At 36.8% G+C, this 23,058-nt stretch overlaps 2 protein-coding genes across 3 annotated transcripts; one reads left to right on the forward strand and one right to left on the reverse strand.

Annotated features, from left to right (window-relative positions):
- Window positions 1-1,021: 1,021 nt before the first annotated feature.
- Window positions 1,022-11,351, forward strand: hexb (hexosaminidase B (beta polypeptide)). Of its 2 annotated transcripts, none has more exons than XM_067406148.1 (14): window positions 1,022-1,371; window positions 1,524-1,672; window positions 2,019-2,084; window positions 3,459-3,505; window positions 3,630-3,740; window positions 4,139-4,240; window positions 5,797-5,929; window positions 6,061-6,241; window positions 6,383-6,469; window positions 6,634-6,706; window positions 9,243-9,420; window positions 10,165-10,255; window positions 10,479-10,583; window positions 10,989-11,351. In XM_067406148.1, the coding sequence occupies exons 1-14, from the start codon at window positions 1,127-1,129 to the stop codon at window positions 11,050-11,052; spliced, it is 1,632 nt and encodes a 543-aa protein (XP_067262249.1). In that variant the 5' UTR covers window positions 1,022-1,126; the 3' UTR covers window positions 11,053-11,351. The 2 variants fall into 2 exon arrangements, with proteins under 2 accessions (XP_067262249.1, XP_067262250.1); XM_067406149.1 differs by lacking the exon at window positions 9,243-9,420 and adding an exon at window positions 7,098-7,272 and having other exon boundaries at window positions 1,026-1,371; window positions 10,989-11,347.
- Window positions 11,352-11,551: 200 nt separating this feature from the next.
- gfm2 (GTP dependent ribosome recycling factor mitochondrial 2) lies at window positions 11,552-22,351 on the reverse strand. The gene is made up of 20 exons (XM_067406147.1): window positions 21,775-22,351; window positions 21,436-21,517; window positions 21,304-21,349; window positions 20,876-20,973; window positions 20,600-20,725; window positions 20,112-20,200; window positions 19,904-19,992; window positions 19,693-19,753; window positions 19,426-19,611; window positions 18,896-18,976; window positions 18,642-18,790; window positions 18,394-18,534; window positions 17,882-17,981; window positions 17,380-17,569; window positions 17,209-17,285; window positions 15,590-15,728; window positions 13,575-13,757; window positions 12,234-12,349; window positions 11,968-12,150; window positions 11,552-11,775 (listed from the first exon to the last, which is right to left on the reverse strand). Exons 1-20 carry the CDS (start codon window positions 21,808-21,810, stop codon window positions 11,647-11,649), a joined length of 2,301 nt encoding a protein of 766 aa, XP_067262248.1. The 5' UTR covers window positions 21,811-22,351; the 3' UTR covers window positions 11,552-11,646.
- Between the last annotated feature and the right edge of the window lie 707 nt (window positions 22,352-23,058).

Raw genomic sequence — 23,058 nt, forward strand, 5'->3', positions numbered from 1 at the left:
GGTTTGTGCGAGAAACCGAACAGTATTTATATAATTTTTTACCTCTAATACACCACTATGTCCAACTTCGTTCAGCTTCCGGCTAGTGAGGTCTGATCGCGCTCTGACAACGGAAGTGATGTCTCGCGTATATGGGCGAGACATCACTTCCGTCAACACAACGCGTTTTTATGACCTCACTAACAGGAAGCTGAACGAAGTTGGACATAGTGGTGTATTAGAGGTAAAAAATTATATAAATACTGTTCGGTTTCTCGCACAAACCGATCGTTTCGTGTCTTAGGACATTAATGTGTCGTCACGAGCCACAGGTTTTAATTTTGATTTGTCTAAGCAAGTTTTATTTACTGTTATAGTTGAAGTTCCCATCCACTGCTATTATTTGACTGACAGACGGCAGCGGTTGCAGCTAAAAATCATAATTTGCGTTCGACTGAAGAAAAAAAGTCACCTACATCTTGGATGCACTGGGGGTAAGCAGATAAACATCAAATTTTCATTTTTGGGTGAACTATCCCTTTAAGACTAAATTTTCAGACTGGAATGTTGTTCCAGGATCAACAAAATATGTTGATCCAGGAACATGTCTTGCTTGGCAAAATCACGGTGATCACAAAAATGTTTCTAATAGTTTACAAAAAGACAATGGGACTCTGTTCATAGTAGGCTACTATAATAATTATACTCTACTGTAATTATAATATATAACACCTTATATATTATAATTACATATTCGTGGAATATAGCTTTAGCTAATAGCCTTCCAATTGTAATGTAATTTATTAAGTATGCATGCGGTCTGACTCCAAGATTTGCTCATATCATTTCCTTTGTCTCGGTCACGTGTTCATACTTTCATTAATGTTTCACTTTTCACTTTTGCTGTAGCTTGCAAATAATTATTGACCTCATTTTGCTCTGTACAAAAGACAAACGAAGCGAGGTTTGGTATAAATTACATGTGCAGTTCTTTAAAGACTGAGGGAGGTGTGTGGCGGATTAGTACGTTAGGTCCCATGATTAGTTGAGGTAAACGCCTCCCATGAGCGCAGCGCTTTCAATATCCACTCTGTTAGCTCAGACTGAAGCAGAAGTCAGCTGACCGTACAGAGGAGCTCAACCAGCCATGTACTCTCTGCTCAAATTTGCGCCTCTGTTTTTGGCGGTATCCGTCTGCCACGGGTGGCTCTTCGGCGACTTTGTTGGAAAACAGAAAGAGCTGAATGGTGAAATCTCTCTCTGGCCACTACCGCAGAAATTCCAGTCGTCCGCCGTCGCTTTTAAACTCAGCCCCGCGAGCTTCCAGATCGTCCACGCGAAAGAGTCCTCCGCCGGACCGAGCTGCAGTCTACTTGAGAATGCATTTCGCAGGTACTAAAAAATAGCTCATTTATATTTGTGCTGACATTGTGTTATGAAAGGTGCCAATGTTTAGTTTTAACAGGAAGTACAGTAGCACGCGTGATATTATACAGTAAGCAGAATCGACTTGAGTCATCATGAACTGACCGTTTGCCTTGCAGGTATTTTGAATACATGTTTGGCGATCTGAAGAAGCACGAGAAGAGCCGAAAGAAAGTGTTTGATTCCGATCTTGAGGAGCTGAAGGTTTGGATCACATCATCTGATCCGGAGTGCGACGGTTACCCAAGTCTGCAAACCGACGAGTCATGTGAGCTCTTCTCCCTTCCGCCTCTGTGATTCACAACACCGTAACCTCAATGCTCTCCAATCCAATAGAAGACAGGCAAATCCTATAATAGACATCTGCTTGTCGGAGTTGTAATCGGATTAATGTATTACCTTGACGAGCTCTTTTTAGATGTAGTAACATTTGACCTATGCAAAGTATTTTGTAACATTTTTGTCTTTTTAATGTGTTGCACAATAGAAACTACATAATCAAAATCAATCACTTATTATTATTTTTTCAATCAGATGTGTTGTGATCAACCAGTGTGAGCCAGTGAATGTTTTGGCTGTCTGTGTATCTATAAAGTTTTGCTCTCTTTGTGTAGATCAGCTGTCAATTGATGAACCCTCTGCTGTTCTGAAAGCTGCAAATGTATGGGGAGCTTTGCGGGGTAAGCGAAAGTCCACAATAGTGTTGTAAATGCTATTCTTTTGACTTTTTAATATACAGTGCTCAGCGAAAATGAGTACACCCCCTTTGAAAAGTAACATTTTAAACAATATCTCAATGGACACAAAAACAATTTCCAAAATGCTGACAAGACCAAGCTTAGTATGACATCTGTTTAACTTATAACATGAAAATAAGGTTAATAATATAACTTAGATTACACATTTTTCAGTTTTACTCAAATTAGGGTGATGCAAAAATGAGTATGTCCCACAACAAAAACTACTACATCTAGTACTTCGTATGGCCTCCATGATTTTTAATGACAGCACCAAGTCTTCTAGGCATGGAATGAACAAGTTGGCGACATTTTGCAACATCTATATTTTTCCATTCTTCAAGAATGACTTGTGTCTTCAGAATTCCCCATAGGTGTTTGATTGGGTTTAGATCAGGAGCCACTGAATCCCTTTCACCCGTTTTTATGCCGTATTGTGTCATGGGAAATGGTCACCCCAGTTTGGCTTTCTACTTCTTTAGATAACTGCAGTGAACTTGCATGCTGATTTTCTTCACCCCTTCTTATCAGAAGACGCTCCTTTCGAAGTGTTAACGTCCTTGGACGACCTGGATGTCTCTGTGAGATGGTTGCAGTTCCATCTTTTTTAAATTTTTGTACCACTTTTGCTACAGTATTCTGACTAATAAGTAAAGCTTTGCTGATCTTCTTGTAGCCTTCACCTTTCTGGTGTAAAGAAATGATTTTCTTTCTCAGGTCTTGTGACATTTCTCTTCCATGTGGTGCCATTGCTGACGGCATGAAATGTGAAGGGGTTTTAACACCCTTTTATAGTCAGCTGTCTGCTGGACACCTGTGTAATGAATAATTAGACTCACCTGTGGTTGAATTCTTGAACTTGTGGTTCAAATTTGACATTTGTAGTCTAAAATCTAGCTTTGCTCCAGAGACTTTCAGTGGGGTCTACTCATTTTTGCATCACCCTAATTTGAGTAAAACTGAAAATTTTGTTTTCTAAGTTATATTATTAACCTTACTTTCATGTTATAAGTTAAACAGATGTTATATTAAACTTAGTCTTGTCAGCATTTTGGAAATTGTTTTTGAGATATTGTTTAAAATGTTACTTTTCAGAGGGGGTGTACTCCTTTACGCTGAGCACTGTAGGTCACAGCTTATCATATTTACCAACCCAATATACTTTAAGATAGCAGCTCAATTCCGTGTCTATGCAATCCTTACATTATAGATTACGAGAAGGAGAGACTGCAATCTTTATCCTGTCCATATAAGATGTTTTATCATTATGTATGATTTTATCAATGTGTAACTTCCTCATATGTTTATTGTTGTAAGGACTGGAAACATTCAGCCAGTTGGTCTATGAGGATTACTATGGAGTTGTAAGTTCAAAGCAAAACCTTAAATTGTTGTACTTAATTAAGGCTTTATGTATGAATTATTCTCATCTGTTCATCTATCTAAGCTCTTCTCAAATCAAAGCATCTTTTTTTGTCTTCTCAATAGAATAACATCAATAAGACAAACATCTCAGATTTCCCACGGTTTGCTCATCGAGGGATCCTCCTGGACTCATCCCGCCACTTCCTGCCACTCAAAGTCATTTTGGCCAATTTGGTGAGCTGAAATTATTTTCTCTATAATGACAGGTTTACGCTTAACATAAACACATACATGGGTCTAGAGGGGCATTTTCTTTTTTTACCGGCAAAACCGGTGACTTATTTTTTTGTTTCCTCATTAGAAGACACGTGACAGCTAAATACCACAAGGATGTTTTGTTTTTTGTAAAACTGGAAAGTCAAGTTCTTTACATTTACACATGACAGTTATCACAAGACTAGATGATCACAAAAATTGTGGCCAGTGCACAGTGGTGAGAATTAGTTTGTCTGTAGCTTTGTAATCTAGAATTAAATGTTCTTGTCAATGGACATATGTGCAATGACCTTCCCAGGTTTTTGAATTGCTTCTTATTGCACTGTGTTCATTAATGAGGGGTCTAATTTTCACAGGAAGCTATGGCGATGAACAAGTTTAACGTATTCCACTGGCATATTGTGGACGATCAGTCATTTCCTTATATGAGCCGTACCTTCCCTGAGTTAAGTCAGAAGGTGAGTATGTGATGTTCACAGACATTTCCTGGTTTGGATTCAAGCTTGACTTCCTTAGGACACAAAATATATTGTAGATTTCATACAGTTTGTTGTGGATTACCACACTAGAATCCTATTGTCACAATGTAAATGGGTGAACACAAGTTGTTATATCAAACAATAATTACACTGCAACAAATTGCAGGTTTATTTAAAGAGTTAAAAGAGAGTTAATAAGCCATACTTTAAATAAATAAGTTTGAAATAGTTCTCATATACTTTTTTGTATTTTGCTGCATTGGAAGCAAAAGGTAAGGGATAAAAATGTACAAAAAAATGATGATACTGCCGTAGGACATGTCATTTTCCTTTTAGAGTAGAAATTTCACCTTAAAGGATTAGTTCACTTTCAAATGAAAATTTCCTGATAATTTACTCACCCCCATGTCATCCAAGATGTTTATGTCTTTCTTTCTTCAGTCGAAAATAAATTAAGGTTTTTGATGAAAACATTCCAGGATTATTCTCTTTATAGTGGACTTCAATGGAACCCAAACGGTTGAAGGTCAAAATTACAGTTTCAGTGCAGCTTCAAAGGGCTTTAAACGATACCAGACGAGGAATAAGGGTCTCATCTAGCGACACGATCGGTCATTTGTATCTGCTATATAAACACAAAAGCTCGCCTTGCAAGTGCTTACGCCAGACCGCCTTCCGTATTCTTCAAAATGCTTGCGCTGTATGTCGTACACCTTCCCTCTCTACGTGATCCCAGATGAGTAATAAGGGTCGTCTAGTGAAACAATCTGTCATAAAAAAAAGATATATTTTTTGACCACAAATGCTCATCTTGCACTACTCTGCGACGTGCCACGCATTACGTAGTCACGTTGGAAAGGTCACGCGTGACATAGGCGGAAGTACCGATCCAGTGTCTGCAAAGCAAACATGCAAAGACTAAGTCAAATGGCCTTTACAAAAAAAAAAAAAAAAAAAAAAGTTAAAACAACGATTTCAAACAATTTTGATGTTGGAGTAGAAAATGAGACCACGGTACCTTCGCCTACGTCACTTGTGACCTTTCCTACGTAATTACGTAATGTGTGGCGGATCGTAGAGCAGTGCAAGATGAGCATTTGTGGTTAAAAAGTATATAAATTGTATTTTGTGTTTTGTTGTATTTTTTAGAAAATGACCGATTGTTTTGCGAGACAAGACCCTTATTCCTCGACTGGGATCTGAAACTGCAATTTGGACCTTCAACCCATTGTACCCTGGTGAAGTCCACTATATTGAGAAAAATCCTGGAATGTTTTCCTCAGAAACTTTAATTTCTTTTCAAATGAAGAAAAAAAGACATAAATACCTTGGATGACATGGGTGTGAGTAAATTATCAGGAAATTTTAATTCTGAAGTGAACTAATCCTTTAAGTCAAAAGCATTAGCTTCAGTTCACATGCTTTGGCTATAGAATCCAATTGCTGCTGTAAAAACTGACTGGGGATGTGTGTTTTTTTTTTTTTTTGTGTGTGTGTATTGATCATGTTTTCCCTATTTGTTTTGTGACTGGCAGGGAGCCTATCACCCATTTACACACGTGTACACTCCATCTGACGTGAAGATGGTCATTGAATTTGCCCGCATGAGGGGGATCCGGGTCATCCCTGAGTTTGACACTCCAGGACACACACAGTCATGGGGCAATGGTCAGTTGGTGGACATAATAAATGACAGCTTTATACAGATAGTGTTGTTTAGTCATGTTTTAGTTACCGATTAATATTACAACAATTATACAATTTAGAGTTTTCTCTCTTTTTGTTGTTCCTTCCCATAGGCATAAAGGATCTGCTAACACCCTGTTTCAGTGGCTCTACTCCTTCTGGAACATTTGGGCCGGTGAACCCCATCTTAAACTCCTCTTATGAGTTCATGACCCAGTTTTTCAAAGAGATCAGCATGGTCTTCCCTGATGCCTACATTCACCTGGGGGGAGACGAGGTTGACTTCAATTGTTGGTGCGAAACAGAGAGGAGCTTCTTACCCAAATAAATTCCCAGAATATGAACTCAGTGCCAATAATCATATTGTATATGACACAATAAACTGTGTGTTTATTGTTAAAGGCAATGCTTATATTCTACTAATTTTTCCTGTAGGAAGTCCAATCCTGATGTTCAGAAGTTTATGAAGCAGCAGGGCTTTGGCACAGACTACAGCAAACTGGAGTCCTTCTACATTCAAAGGTCAGAGCTTCTGTACAGTCAGGAAGTCCATTTAGTTGTATAAATAAGATGGTTATGATAGTTTAATCTTTATTGTCTCCATTTGTCTTTGGCAATTGTTTTAAATTGTGTTAAATCAGAACACAATCTGACAAAGTTATTACATATTCACCAATGACAAACAGGCTACTTGATATTGTGGCTGCTACCAAGAAAGGTTACATGGTGTGGCAGGAAGTGTTCGATAATGGGGTGAAGGTAAGGCTCATTTATTCTCATCTGCATGGATGTGCTTGTGCTCTTGCAAAGTAATGTAGATCCATAAAAGTCATATTACAGTCTTATTGGGAACTTACTTGTTTTTTAAAAAGTAGTTAGACTAAGCTAAAAATAACAAAAGACCAATTCTAGTAGGTCTACAATCCTTTGTAAATTTAAATGACTTCAATTCAAAGCCTAATCTACTTTTCCTTGACCTTCTTAATCACAAAAGCTTGACTTGCGTGCTTACTTTCTTACAAGCCTCTGCTAACATGCCACTAAATTGGTGTTTTTGATTGTGCTTGCCTATAACAAGTTAACAGCCCAAAAAAAACAAAACAAAAAAAACATTCATTAGGGCACATGATGCGCTTTATGCATGTTCCAGCTGAAGGATGACACGGTTGTGGAGGTGTGGATGGGGAACAAGATGGAGGAGGAGTTGCAGAATGTGACTGGGGCAGGATTTACAACCATTCTTTCTGCCCCTTGGTACCTGGACTACATTAGCTATGGACAGGACTGGCAACGCTACTACAAAGTTGAGCCACTCAATTTCCCTGGTCAGTTTCTTTAGCCAAAGTCTCATTTTGTTTATTTTAGCACCACTAGTTTACTAATCTAGTGATTTTTTTTTTTTTTTTTTTTTTTTTTTTTTAACGCTGTCATTTAGAAACTTTAGTTATTCAGTTCAGTGTGTTTACACATGTTTCGTGAATATTTCTTGTTTTCAAATGAGGGTTAAGAAAGATGGTCCAGATTCAGTTTTAGATTTTTAAACCTTTTCAAGCACTATACTTTTTACTAACCTGGTTTTTGCACTAAAAACATCCATGTGAGCTGGCCCTGTGTTGAATCACACACAAGCTTGGGGGTTGAGGAAGTGATCTGGGTAGAAATGGTCCATTGAGAAACACCAGCATTTTAATGGAGGACATGCACTCTTCATCGACCATACAGAACTTCCTGTAATTTCGGCATAATTATTGTAGTATTTAATTGTGATTCTGTCAGTCTCTCTATAGCTCTTGGTTTTGCTTGTCACTAGTAGGTTGTCATGTTTAGTTTTGTTTATGTATTTAGTGTGTTTGACCACCTGATCAACTCTGAGCTCCTGCCACATCTTAAGTTCAGTTGTTGAGGACATTGTAAAAATGTTTTCCTGTACGCTTCAGAAAGAATGCGTTCCAGCAAGTGGCACTCTAGATATAATAAAATTTGGGGTTGGTAATATTTTTTTTTTAAATGTATTTGAAAGAAGTCACTTATGCTCACCAATCCTGCCTTTATTTGATAAAAAATAAAAGCAGTAGTATGTATTATGAAATATTATGACAATTTAAAATAACCATTTTCTATTTGTATATATTTGAAAATGTAACTAATCAGTTCCAAATAGTTAATAGAAAGTTCCTAAACCTTACTGACCCCAAACCTTTGAATGGCATGCTTTGCCAGAGTTCCTCCTCCACCTTGCTCCTGCCTTGTTAAAATCAGTACTCTAATATCACTGCTAAAAACATGTCTACATTTTAAAGGGATAGTTCCAAAAATGAAAATTGTCATCATTTACTCATCCTAAAGTTGTTCCAAACCAGTATGAATTTCTTTCTTCTACTGAACACAAAAGATATTTTGAAGAATATGGCTAACCAAATAGTTTATGGAACAACTGACTTTTATAGTATGGGGGGAAATCGTATGGAAGTCAATGAGGCCCATCAACTGTTTGTATCCGACATTCTTCAAAATGTCTTCTTTTGTGTTCAGCAGAAGAAAGAAATTTATACAGGTTTGGAACAACTAGTGAGTAAATTATGACAATTGGTAACACTTCTCACTATTCACTACGACTTTTCCCTCAATAAACTCCTAATTTGCTGCTTATTAATAGTTAGTAAGGTAGTTAAGAATGTAAAATAAGGTCAGACAGAGTAAGGCATTAATATGTGCTTAATAATCAATAATAAACAGCCAATATTGTAGTAATGTGCCTGCTAATAAGCAACTGGTTAAAAGACCCTAAAACAAAGTGTTACCAACAATTTTAATTTTTGGGTAAACTATCCTCTTCAACTGTTGTCAGGCTCAAAGGCCATTATCTACTGATCTAATGAGAAAGCATGCATGTTGATTCAGAGTCTGAACATCTGACCTTCCAGGACAATATAAAACACAATGGGTGTATTTCTCTGGACTACATTCAAGATCTAATGCTTTACAATTTCTGATGTAGTACCAATTTTGATAGAGTAATTATTTTTGTTACAATTGATAATTGATTTAATGCCACATATCGTATAATATATATAATATTTTAAAAAGCAGCTATGTTTAGTTCTTTCAGAACTACTAGTGACAACTTCTTCATTACTGTGCAGTCTCAGCTTGGTAACTTTGGTATCTCTGTATCTTTGACAAAGTAAATCTGATATGAAGAATGAAAAGCCTTGTGAAGACCTTAAATGTAGTCCATAAGAAATATTCTGTGTTGATGTGTGTTATACAAACGTGTGTATGTGTACGCATGTAGCTGAAAGCCGACACACAGATCCATGTTTGGAAAGAACGGCCGCAGTACCAGAATGAGATGGCGCAGGTAACGGCGGCTGGTTTCAGTGCTCTTCTCTCCACACCCTGGTACCTCAACCGCATCAGCTACGGCCAGGATTGGGTGAACATTTACAAAGCCGACCCCCAAAATTTCACTGGTGTGTGTCATTCACAGATAAAGATTGTGGATTTATTTGGGCCTCTGTTTCTGTTCGACCTATTCTGTTTCTACTATGTAAAATCACACAACATCTCAAGGTTTGGAGTTAAAAATTACGATTATGGTTTAAAAAGAGTTGAGAAGTCTGTCAATGGAAGAATCTGGTGAATATTCTTGTTTAACGTAACTGAGGTTGGTACGAATGGTTTTAGGCCAGTCACGCTGAATCAAAAGCAACAGGTTTGAATAGCAACAGGTGGCATGTGATTGTAGAGATTCATTTACACCACAATATCAGTTCTTTCAGTCCAAAGCTTTCTCATAGCAATGCATTATCATTGACCTGGTTTCCTAGATATGCAAAACGTGCTTGTCATGTGACCATGGCACTTTGTACAGACTGACAGATATTTGTCTATTCAGTCATTCAAACACAATCCCCAGTTTAAATGGTTTGCTTTGTCTACGGGTATTTAGATGTTTAAACGGGGTGTTTGACATAAGGATACAACAGACATTAGAGTTTTTCTGCTTAGTTACTGATTCAGACTCAAACAAGACTAACTCTTGGCTTCTTAGATGGACAACTTTTTGTCCTTTCAGTGTTGTAAAATGTTCAGTGTAGTGAATTTATTGAATTGTCTTGCACTAATCACAGTCTTACAATAAAACTAAATCTATATCCTCTTAATTATGAATATATATATATATATATATATTTTTATTGGTATTTTGACAACAGGTACCGATGCACAGAAGAAGCTGGTGATTGGAGGAGAGGCTTGTCTCTGGGGAGAGTATGTGGATGCCACCAACCTCACTCCTCGACTCTGGTACGACTAACTTTAACCAAGAAAAAAAATATAACAACTGTACCAACAACACAAACCGGTGTAATAATGTGACAAACGAGCACTTAATTAATGTTGCAATGTGTAAAACATAAAAGTGAAAGCTACATTATGGAGTTTGTGCCAAAACTGAAACTAAACCTATTATTTATTTGTATATTAAGAATTATGCAATTAAGTGGTGGTGTTTTTTGTGCCATTGCAGGCCAAGAGCCAGTGCTGTTGCTGAGAGGTTATGGAGTGATAAAAGTGTGACAGACATCAGTAATGCCTATAATCGTCTGGTCCAGCATCGCTGCCGCATGGTCAAGTGAGTTAAACTATGACAAGTGGTAAATTCATTAATGCAGCCTCACCTTAATATGTAATTAACCAATAATACAACAACATATGACTCCATTAATTAATTTTATTCTTGTATTATGCTTGTGTAAGATTAATGAGTCTCAGCAGGCCTTTGTTTGACTTTAGATTTGGTTTTTATTTTTTAGATTGGTAATTATTTTAGTGATTATAACTAATTTCTTCTAAGGCAGTCTGTTCGGGGTTGATTGGGGAGAATTAAAAAATGTAAAAAGCTTTTCATTACGTATTACTTGAGTGCAGGTTTGGTTAATGTCTTATTTACTAGCCATTTACACCAACATTTAACAATACAAAGTTTTGTACAGGCATATTTTTAGTGAAAGTGATTTTTCCCTTTTTTCCTAATCAGGAGAGGCATTCCTGCAGAACCTCTATTTGTTGGCCACTGCCGTCATGAGTACAAGGGCCTGTGACCTTCAGGATGTAGTTCACACTAAGCAATTAAAGGGAATAAGGACAACACTTTTTAAACCATCAAACCATGTTAGCCATTCCAGTACCATGATTTGCTGTTGTATGCACTGAGCCAGTTATTCAGAACATGATTTTTGTAATTATTAAAGGAACAGTTCTGTACATCTGGATTGCCTCTGTAGGCTTAAATTTTATCAAATGGTAATGAATATTCTTGTGAATAAATTTTATGGAATTTGAAGTCTTTGAAATCAGGTCTCCATTTTAATTATTTTCCAAGGCTTGGTATGTTATAAGTGTTTTATAAATGAAATAAATATTTTAAAAAAAACATGGATGCATTGTTGTTAAATTATTATACATACACAAACATATTTACTCACACTTTATGCACTTTTTACTTTACACCATATTCTCTCCATTAAAGAAAAAAATAGTAGGTCTCTGGATGTGGGCTGAGCAGGGTATGTCCATGTCCATATGTAGGCTAGTCTCTTAAGATTTAGCTTCTGGACCGTATGTAAGCAGCCAATCACAGAGGCATCAAAATTTGTATCTGTATATGGTCAGTTCAGCTGGTGACAGTTACTGGTTCAAGCCAGTCCAGCCATCTTGTTGAGCAGTGTGTTCTGGTCCTGAGTGTTCATGGGCTCATAGCTAGACAGCTCCAGAGAAAAGGTGGCGTTCCCAGAGGTCAAAGTGCGTAGAACAGTTGAGTAGCCCTTGAGGCAAAAAAGAAAATTAATATAAAATTTGTATTCCCATATAGTTATGGAGTATATAATCATGTGGTGAGTTAAATTTTAATAGCCTTACTATACATATTGATTATATGTCAGTGTAACTGCAGTTAAATTCTGCTATTACTGACATTATGCCAATATTTTTAGTGACAGACAGCACTGCACACTTACCATTATCTCAGCCAAAGGAACTGTAGCCATCAAAACCTTGTTTTCCTGTCGACTTTGGATGTCGCATATAGTACCACGTCGCTGGGCGAGATCTGCAAGCACTGGACTCAGATGCTCCTCCCCTACCGTCACTTCCAGAGCCATCACAGGCTCCAAAACCTGCCCTCCAGCCAGCTTCAGAGCCTGCATGAATACAAGCAGAGAAAGACATAAACTCAGATGTGGCATTATTCGAAAAAGACTGACATAGGATAGTGATTGAGTACCTTGAGCATGCAGCGGGACACGCAGGCCGACACCATGGCTGCAGAAGTGCCTGGTTCCAAACCTACATGCCGGATAACTGTCTGTACTCCCTGTAGAGGAAAACCCAGCACAGGACCTGCACAGAAAAAGAAAAAAGGGAGATGGGTTAACAACAGCATATGACTGAGAGGGACATTAGACTTATAGGCCGACCCAAGTGTACTGCAAAACTAGCTGAAGAGCCCAAGTACCAGTTATACACTACTGTTTAAAATGTTTGGGGTCTGTTTTTGAAAGAAGTCTCTTATGCTCACCAAGGCTGTATTTATTTGATCAAAAATACAGTAAAAACAGTAATATTGTGAAATATTTTAAAATATCCATTTTCTATTTTAGTATATTTAAAACTGTAATTTATTCCTGTGATACCAAAGCTAATTTTTAGCAGCTATGACCCCAGTTTTCAATGTCACATGATACTTCAGAAATCATACTGATCTGGTGCTCAAGAAACATTTCTTAATTGTTGAAAACAAATTTGTGTAAACTATGATACATGGGATTTATTTGAAATTGAAATCTTTAGTAACATAAATGTCTTTACAGTCACTTCAGAACAAATTTAAAGGGTTAGTTCACCCAAAAATGAAAATAAATGTCATTTATTACTCACCCTCATGCCGTTTCACACTCGTAAGACTTTCGTTCATCTTCGGAACACAAATTAAGATATTTTAGTTGAAATCCGATGGCTCCGATGGCTCTGTGAGGCCTTCATAGGCCCGTGACACTTCCTCTCTCAAGATCCATAAAGGTACTAAAAACATATTTAAATCGTTTCATGCGAGTACAGTGGTTCAATATTAATATTAAAAAGTGACGAGAATATTTTTGGTGCGCCAAAACAAACAAAATAACGACTTATTTAGTGATGGCCGATTTCAAAACACTGCTTTAGGAAGCATTGGAGCACAAATTAATCAGTGTATGAACCGATTTAAATATGTTTTTAGTACCTTTATGGATCTTGAGAGAGAAAATGTCATTGCTCCCTATGCAGGCCTCACGGAGCCATCGGATTTCAACTAAAATATCTTAATTTGTGTTCCGAAGATTAATGAAGGTCTTACGGGTGTGAAACATCATGAGGGTGAGTAATAAATTACATTATTTTAATTTTTGGGTGAACTAACCCTTTAATGAGTTCTTGCTGAATAAAAGTATTAATTTCTTCTTCTTCTTCTTCTTCTTCTTCTTCTTTTTTTTTAATTTTAATCTGACCCCAAACTTTTGAATGGTAGTGTATATGAAAGTAATGAATGATCTAGGAACAAAAGCTTTAAAGTAACTATTTTGGTTACCTTGGAGGTAGGCGCTCTGGACTCCATTTTCCACAGCCTCTTTGACATCAGCAGGAAGTTGAGCTTTTACTTCCTGCTCATAAGTCAAGTCACAGGAAGTGCTAGACTCCTGCATCACAGCATGGACAGCAAGCTCCACAGTAACAACATGCCTCCTGTCTCCCAGAGTACGATCTAACGAGTCTGAAATGATCATACAAATCATACTGGAGTTTACTTTTACTTTACAAATACCTGGCTTCACAGACAAGGCTTAAGCTAGTCTCAGACTAAAATGCATGTTTGAGCTGTCTTAATTGAAAGCAACTTGCACTGAGATTTTATATATTATATATATATATATAAAATCTCAGTGCAAGTTGCTTTCAATTAAGACAGCTCAAACATGCATTTTAGTCTGGGACTAGCTTAAGCCTTGTCTGTGTAATATATATATATATATCTTAAAAGTGCTATTGTTTCATCTCAAGATGCACACCAGTAATATTTTTTTTCTCAGGCACATTTATAAAAGCTGCTTAAAGGGTTAGTTCACCCAAAAATTCTTTTATTTATTACTCACCCTCATGTCGTTCCACACTTGTAAGACCTTAATCTTCAGAACACAAATTAAGATATTTTAGTTGAAATCCGATAGCTCCGTGAGGCCTCCATAGGGAGCAATGACATTTCCTCTCTCAAGATCCATAAAGGTACTAAAAACACATTTAAATCAGTTCATGTGAGTACAGTGGTTCAATATTAATGAATCTGAATCATGATTCGACACACTGATTCATTTGTGCTCCGAATCTTCCTGAAGCAGTGTTTTGAAATCGGCCATCACTAAATAAGTCATTATTTATTTATTTATTTTTTGGGCACACCAAAAATATTCGTCACTTTATAATATTAATATTGAACCACTGTACTCACATGAACTGATTTAAATATGTTTTTAGTACCTTTATGGATCTTGAGAGAAGAAGTGTCCATTGCTCCCTATAGAGGCCTCATGGAGCCATCGGATTTCAACTAAAATTTCTTATTTTGTGTTCTGAAGATTAACAAAGCTGTTACGGTGTGGAACAGCATGAGGGTAAGTAATAAATGACAGAATTTTCATTTTTGGGTGAACTAACTCTTTAATAGCCCTAATTTAACTAAGGCATTATATATGGTTTAATCTAAACCATGTCAGTGAAACCAGGCTTTAGAGTATTATTAGACTGTTAGGTTAGGGTTAGTAGAATACGTTGACATGTACTTGCAAAGTTACTTATAGTCAGTAGAATGTATGTTGGGGACCATCAAATTAAAGTGTGGGGAGATATAAAGCAGACGGTTTATTAATACTCTAATGACTGGTAGTTGACATGTAGTAGCAAAGTTACTTATAGTTAGTAGAATGTCTATAGTGAACTACTGAAATAAAGTGCTACCCCAAAAAAATATCTAGAAGTGTAGATCGCAATAATAAAGCAGTGACAAAAAAGAAAGGATTGATAAGAACTGCTGATATCAATTGTTTGGGTCGGTAAGATTTTTTTGTTTAAAAAAAAGTTACACAGTTTAACTGATTTCAACACTGATAATAATAAGAAATGTTTCTCAAGGTGCAAATCAGCATATTAGAATGATTTATGAAGGATCATCATGAATGCTGAAAACTCAGGAATACAGTTTTTTTTTTTTTTTCTGAACTTTTGATCAAATGAACACAGTCTTAATGAATATGAGAGACTTCTTTTAAAAAACACCTTACTGGCCCCAAACGGTTGTGTACGCTGAAACAGGGCAAGTGACCGATCACAACATTGTTTTGTTTTTCATTTTATTGTTTTATGCCTAGTCTTTATCATGGACAAAGTCTATTGTAACCATTATTTGTACTGAATCATAAAACAGTGAAGCAGACAAACAAAACAGATGAACTGTCATTGCGAAATAGTTTTAATCATTCACCACAAACAAAGCGATAACAGAAGTAGACTAGCATGTAATGATGAGGAGGAGACAGTTCGCATTGGCCTTACCTGTGGCAGTTGCTGAATGGATGATGGTCTCTCTGTAGGCCACCTGCAAGGGTCCTAGATGTGTTTCAATGTTGTACTCTCTCTTTATACGTTCATGGATGATCTCAATGTGCAGTTCTCCCATGCCACACAGTACCGTCTGTGTGTATGTGGATAAATAAGTGAATAAATAAGTTATAGAGCAGGAGAATGAGAATATTACAATAATATTATATCTATGATATTCTGAGATATTCTCTCTATATACAGTATAGTATGGCTTGGGTCCTTCTTTCAATCTAAGTAAATATGCAAGTGAATGTTTTTACACATTTTTTTATTCACCAGATTCAAATCTATGTTGGATCACAATTAACAGCGCTCTTCTAAAAATCCACATGATTCAATGTAATTAAGGTCCATAGCACAAATGACGCAGGATGAGTTATGTGTCAAAATTTTATACTTAGGATTAGGGCTTCGTTCAAATCACTAAACTTAAGATGGAACAGCAGTAAATATCTACTTAAATTGTCCCTATTATGCTTTTTTAGGTACTACCTTTCATGTCAGGTGTAATACAGCTGATTTTACAAAGTCAAAGTGCACAATAAATGGGAAGAACCAATTCTGAACTGCCTGAAATGAGCTGTCAGAAATTAGTCTCACTTCCTACACTAACCTACATAGGTTTGTTAAAAAATGTGCTTAATGCCAGCCTATGGTCTTCATTGGCTGCCCATGAACTCTGTCTTCTTTTACCAGGGCTCTGCTAAAATTACAGAGTTTGAGGGCGGGTCAGAGCTTGGTTTGTGTTGTCAACATGTTGAGGACTCGCACTCAAATTGATGCAGTAAAACCAACACCAATGTTACTGTTCGTATCACTGTGCATTAAAGTGCAGAAGAAGCCTCCGGAGCTGAAATACAGGTATGGTAATGGCCGTTTCGACACGCTGTAAGTGGTAGACCAATCACAACAGACTGAACCATCTGATCAATCAGAACAGAGTACACAGCAAAACCCCCAGAGTTAAATCAACTCTGCTCAGAGAACATACGGTCCCGCTCTACATAAAGTTAAAATAACACTGAAGCAGAGTTAAAGTAAATGATATAATATGCTGTTTGTGGAGTTATTTAATCAGATCTTGAGAGATTTAATGTCTTTTATCTTGTGTTGATTTTATCTAAGACTTTGGCTGGAAGTCATTTGTAGTTATTGTGTTTCTCTTCAGTGATTCTTGTTAACAGCAGGTGTTCATCACTAATGCTCAATCTTAACTTAATTACTTAATTATCTCAACTTTAACTTTGCTTCAGTGTTACTTTAACCTCTCTACCTGTATGGAGAGGGACCATATGCAATCTGAGCAGAGTTGATTTAACTCTGGGGATTTTGCTTTGTAGTTACACAGAAAGGATGAGTTTAGAGAGACTGGATTCTTTATCGAGCCGACACTTGCTGCAATGTATTTGTATACGCAATATACAGTATGCTACAATGTAAAACAATAACAAGGGAACTTTAACATGTAAATATGTACATGGCTTTGCAAGTACTAACAAACAGAATGTAAACTGTGTAATCTAATAGACAAAACACTTTGAAATACTGTGTAAATGACTTTTTTTTTTTACCTGTCCAGAATCAGGGTCTGTTCTGACTTTCAGACTGGGGTCTTCCCTCTGCAGGCAGTTCAGCGCATGCTCCAGATCTGTTTCACAAATCACACTGAGATCTAAATCCTGGAACACGCTGCAGCCTTATTGGAAAGTTAATCTCTGAAGGCCTATTCACAATGTTCTTACCTGCTTGTTTGGCCATAGTAGGAGGTTCAATGGAGCAGAAGAACACAGGCTCAGGGACCTCCACCCCCGCGAGAACCAGACTGCTGCTGTCCCTGTGCGAACTCCTCTTGCTCTCAGCTTCCTTCTGAGCCCGTCGAACCGCAGCTGCCGCAGAGGCTTTGGAGGAGACGATGGTGTCACCCGTCACAGTCTGACTCAAAACACACAAAATGTTAAAAAATACTATTTTCTTAAGGTCTATAATGCATGAGATGAAGACTGAAAGGAATGAATCCTTTCAGCTGCCAGAAAAAAAAAAAATTCTACATATGTGTTGTAGACCTAATGGTGGCTGCTATTTTGTTTGTTCACACAACCCCTCAAATTCAAGTCACTTCAACAGGGTAAAACTGATATTACTTATTTCAAGGTGTTATATTATTCCTGTCCTCTCAAAAGCTGTTCAAACAATATGAGTAAACTTGTAAGTTTGTTTTCTTTGTCCCATGAAAGTTGAGTTTACCTGTTTGAGTCCTACTGTGAGTGCAATGTTTCCTGCAGGTAAAGAGGGGATTTCTATGTGCTGATCAGCAAAAGGCAAGAGAAGACGGCTCATTCTCTCCCTGGAGCGACAAAAACACGAAAAAATATTATTCTTGAAGGTAGAGCTTAAATAAACTAGACCTTGAAAATACCGTAAAATGTAACGATCAAGAAATCAATGGTCAAGAAGTGAAGAAATCCAGGAATCAATTGTTAAAATCTTTTTGTTAACACCAGTCTTTTTTTAAGCAAAAATGTGTAATTTTTCCAGCATAAAACATAAAATGCTGCACAGATAAAATATTTATTAAAATAAATAAACATTTTACGTTTTGTGCTGGAAAAATTACACATTTTTGCAAAAAGAATGAAAATTTACAGAAGAATGATAGCAATTTGGCATTGGACTCATTGGGTCTCATTCACTGATAATTGCACATAAGTCTGACATCAAAAATCATGTCCTGAAAATATAATGTTCACTGAACCTACGTCCCGTTCCTGTTGATGTTGTACACTGCTGACTGAGCCTTCATGTTTCCTGAATAGATTCTAACAAACACAAGTGGACCCCTCTGTTTGTCATGGACCACTTTGAACGCCAAAGCACACAGATCATCCTTATACCAGCGCCTGGAAAGACAGGAGCACATATACATTTTTCAAATGCCAATATAATGCTTAATCACAACATGATTTATTGTTCTTGAGCAGAATGAGTTGAAGGACTGTATACTTACACCAGCTCATGGTTCCTCTCGTTGGGGGCAGGGAGGTAAGCAGTGATGGCATCCAGCAGAGGTTGAACCCCTTTATTTTTCAGAGAGCTTCCACACAATACCGGCACCCCCTTGCGAGCTAATGTCACTCTCCTCACTGCCTCCTGCAACTGGATATTCAATTACGATGGCGTTTTTTTCAATAGCCCAATGTATAGGAACCAATTGAGAGAGAAACATGGAGCACATGTACAGACAAACTAGTATGTTCTTACCTTCCCTGCAGGCACTGCATCAAAGTCTTCACCGTACTCTCCCAGCAGCAGATCCGCAAACTCATCATCTAGATCCGCTATCTGTCACACAGTTCAAACAAAGCACCTATATATCAATCAATGTACTTAAAGCAATATAAACTTTAGTAAAGCTTATAAATATATGAATTTTTTTGTATAGATAACCAAATATCAACATGCACAAGTAAATACATTTAAAGTGATAGACATGTCGTTAACTTTTTCTCTTCTGTGAAACACAAAAGAAGACACTTTGAAAAATGTCTTAAGTGTTTTTTTTTTCTTTCTCCAAACTATGAATGTCAGAGGGGTCCACTGTTGTTTGGATATTTAGAATATCTTTTGTGTTCTGCAGAAGACAGTAAGACACACATAAAAGAGTCAATGATTGCAGAACTGTACTTTTTTGGTGAACTATCCCTTTAAGAATTTAGCGTATTCAAAAGAACACAAAATGTATTAGCATTTCTTCTGTTCTTTGGTTTTCAGACACATTTTTTGCATTTCACCTGTTCTATCAAAGCGTCCCTGGCCTCACTGACAGCCTGGATCACATCTGGGTCATCTGAGGGCTGAAGGGCACTGATTTCAAAAGCACGGCCATCATGTGTCAGTGAGCTCCCCTGCCAAGTCATTTTCTGCCTAGTGATCAAATCCACCAATCCGGTAAAGCTCTTTCCTGAGCCAATGGGAATCTGCAAATAATGCTAAATATCAAGACAGAACCTTTTCATTTGTAACTGTAGATGGTTACCATGCATAAAAAAAAAAATTACCTGAAGGAGAACAGGGTTGGCCTTTAGTTTAGTCTTTATGCTGTCTATAGAGTACTTCAGGCTAGGAGAAATGAGAATGAGATTAAACCTTCAAACATTCAGATCAATAACACATGCTACTTTTTAGACAATGTGTTAATAGATGCTTTAAATTTAAGTGTGAGATTTAAATTTAAGGAGAAATGAGCAGTAAAATGTTTATGTGTATAACCTAGCTGCAGGCTTGTCCATCTTGTTCAGGAAGCACACACAAGGAATTTTATGTTTTTCTGCCTGTCGCCACACAGTCATGGTTTGAGCCTGAAATTCATGTCAAAACACCTTATAAATAAATGATATTTTCAACAGAAAACAAACATTTTTATTACCAATTTAATTTCTAATCAATTAATATAATATAATTAATGATTTCAGCCAACCTCTACTCCGGCAGAAGCATCAAACACAGCGACTGCTCCATCCAAAACTCGTAAAGCTCTCTCAACCTCCAAAGTAAAATCAACATGACCTGAGAAAAGAAAGATAATCCATCATGATTGTGTATACACTACATTATTTTGATGGTAAAGACATTTACATTGTTACAGAAAATATATTTTAAATAAATGCTTTTTGAACTTTCAGAAGTATTGTATATTGAATTGTATTTTTGACAAATGCAACCTCGGTGAGCATAAAAGACTTAAAAAAAAAAAAAAAACATAAAACCTAGCCTAAAATTTTGAATGGTAGTGTATGAGTATCAAAAGTGTGTGGCAATACATAAATTAGACTGTGTTACATGTTAAATGCACATTATATAAAATAATGGGCTCAGATTTGATTTCAGCTCTGGAGGGGTGTGAGTGTGTCAATTTCCCTACATAGTATACAATGCTGTAGGTGTGAATGAGTGGCTCATGTGTACCTGGCGTGTCTATGAGGTTAATTCTATGATCTTTCCAGTCAAAGGTAACAGCAGCTGACTGGATGGTGATTCCCCTCTCCCTCTCTTGGGCCATGTAATCAGTTACAGTGTCTCCATCGTCAACATCTAAACACAACATATGACCATTTACAAAGATTTCCATTGAAGTGTTTTTCATCTAATATTTATATGTAATTTTATGTAACTGTTATTTAAATTAACGATAACAGCATTGAACATATTCTTCAGCTGTTTTCTTTTTAAACGTCACCTCACCTCCGAGAGCCCGAGTGTAGCCAGAGTAGTACAGCATCCTCTCTGTCGTGGTGGTCTTCCCTGCATCTATATGGGCCATGATGCCTATGTTACGAATTCTGATAAAGAACAAAATATAAACATTTGGTGTGAACAGACCATTATGCTTAAGAGGGAATTGTAAAAACATGCTCACGCTTTAAAAAAAGTTACCATAGTTTAACAATAACTGTAGTATCTGTGGTATTTTGGCAGAAATGTAGATTCACACCATATAAGCTATTATTAGCGAGTCAGTCTACAATGTGTCTAGACAACAATTTTTTCATAACAAATGCTAATAGCATGGTAATAAGTCAATAACCAATGCTATTTCTGTGATTACAAGTGTCTTACTACAAATACCACAAGAACAATTAAACAGTAGTGCTTTATAAAGGCTATCTTACTTTGAGATGTCAGGGCTGACCACAGCTCTAAGTGATTTCACCTCATCTGCAGAAAGAAAAATAAGTTGTGAGACACTAGTCTAAATCTACAAAATATGCAGAACTCTGTAATTACTCATTACTGTCCTTTACCTTGAAAAAAGCTATAATTTCTATTCATTTTCACTCTCCATCTGCATGTCTGTGAGGATCTTTTCATCAGGTGTCTGATGCTCTGAAGGGAATGAATGAAGCCACGTTCAGTGAATTCTATTCATGTTATACAACACATAGGCAACCATAGTTGCTGTTAACATTGTAAAACAATAATATAAATATATGAGATGTCCTTAAAGGTTTCTTTTCTTAAAAAAAAAAAAACAATAACCATGGTATTTTAGTGGAAAGTATTTTTATCGTGATACATTACTGTCAATGACAAATGCCTTAACATCTAATGCGTTCAATACAGAAACAACAGCACAAACTTACCCCTCGGAGGATGGGTAATGTTACACTTAAATGCATTTTGAGGAGGAATGTTTGATTGAAGAATTAAAGCTTCGGTTGTACAGTATGAAACATTACTGTTGTGCTTTATCAAAGTCACGTTGAGAACCGACTGGATATGTAAGTCATTCTAGCGCTTGGACGGATGGGTCGGACCTCACTGACGACACGATAAAATGATAAAAAAAAAAAAAAAAGTTAAAGAACAAAATTGTGTCTTTTATGTTTTCCACTGACAGCATGTAGAACCCTGGTAACGTTAGTTGTCAAAATCTCTTTACAGATTAATTCCAGTCGGTGACAGTTATTGGACGCACACGTGTTGGTGCATCTGTAAATAAGTCCGTTAGAAACATGAATGAACGGTAAGCTGTTCCGGGGTCAACCCGGTCAATACACATTAAAGTTACAGTAACAGTTTTGAAAATATAGAAAAGGTTAGGTATGACTTTATTCTTTATGTGTATGTACGAGAAATAAGACTAATACAGAAAGGTGATTGCGACAATTAGTACATGCGATCTTAAGGAGATCAATGAATCTCGCTTGGATTCGCTTCATCATGTACCTGATGTCTACATTGTCACTAATCGGAATACAATAAGTGTAACATAATAATACTAATTACTATTATAATATTTTTTTTATTGCAGTCACAGCAGCATTTTAGATCTTAAAAATATCTTTTTAGCTGTGCATTACCATTTTATTCCAGTATGGGGCAACACAGTCCGATACTCGTTCATATGGACATGCTGTTCAACTGTGTGGAGGAGGTGTAAATGACTTCGTTTTTAAACTTTGTTTCACATGTACAGATAAGCTGTATAAAGAACTGGATTGTGGTTAACAACAAGGTCACTTCTGTGCAGATCTGTAAAACAGAAGTCTAATGAGGAAGTGAGCTGGAACACTGAGTTTACTCATCTCAAAAGGTCCTCTTATCATTATTCTGGAAAAGCCTTAAAATAACTTCTGTTTTTCAAAATGTTAATAAAAACATTTAAGTGAAGTAGTTTAGTTTCTCCCCCAGAGAAAAATTGTGTGTTTCATTTCCCTTATTATAGTTCTGAAATTTCAACGGTTTTCCATTTTCACACTTAATTTGTTTACAAACATGACTTAACACCCCCCTACACACACACACCCACACCCACTAGAACTAATATATCTCCCTATGACCATTACCATACCCACAAAGACAGCATATCTTTGAACAGTTGAAATCACACGCTTGTTTCACAGGCCAAGTTATTTATATGTGCA

Source organism: Chanodichthys erythropterus, chromosome 13, assembly GCF_024489055.1.
Source record: "Chanodichthys erythropterus isolate Z2021 chromosome 13, ASM2448905v1, whole genome shotgun sequence".
In the NCBI taxonomy this organism is placed as follows: Eukaryota; Metazoa; Chordata; class Actinopteri; order Cypriniformes; family Xenocyprididae; genus Chanodichthys; species Chanodichthys erythropterus.

Excerpts from the sequence above, each read along its gene's own strand:
- hexb (XM_067406148.1), top strand. The coding sequence starts at position 1,127 with ATGTACTCTCTGCTCAAATTTGCGCCTCTGTTTTTGGCGGTATCCGTC. Across the intron at positions 3,741-4,138 it reads AAGTCATTTTGGCCAATTTG|GAAGCTATGGCGATGAACAA; the intron begins GTGAGCTGAAAT and ends TAATTTTCACAG. Across the intron at positions 10,584-10,988 it reads CATCGCTGCCGCATGGTCAA|GAGAGGCATTCCTGCAGAAC; the intron begins GTGAGTTAAACT and ends TTTCCTAATCAG.
- gfm2 (XM_067406147.1), bottom strand. The coding sequence starts at position 21,810 with ATGCATTTAAGTGTAACATTACCCATCCTCCGAGGG. Across the intron at positions 20,974-21,303 it reads GTCAGCCCTGACATCTCAAA|AATTCGTAACATAGGCATCA; the intron begins GTAAGATAGCCT and ends GTTCTTTATCAG. Across the intron at positions 20,726-20,875 it reads CTACACTCGGGCTCTCGGAG|ATGTTGACGATGGAGACACT; the intron begins GTGAGGTGACGT and ends TGTTGTGTTTAG.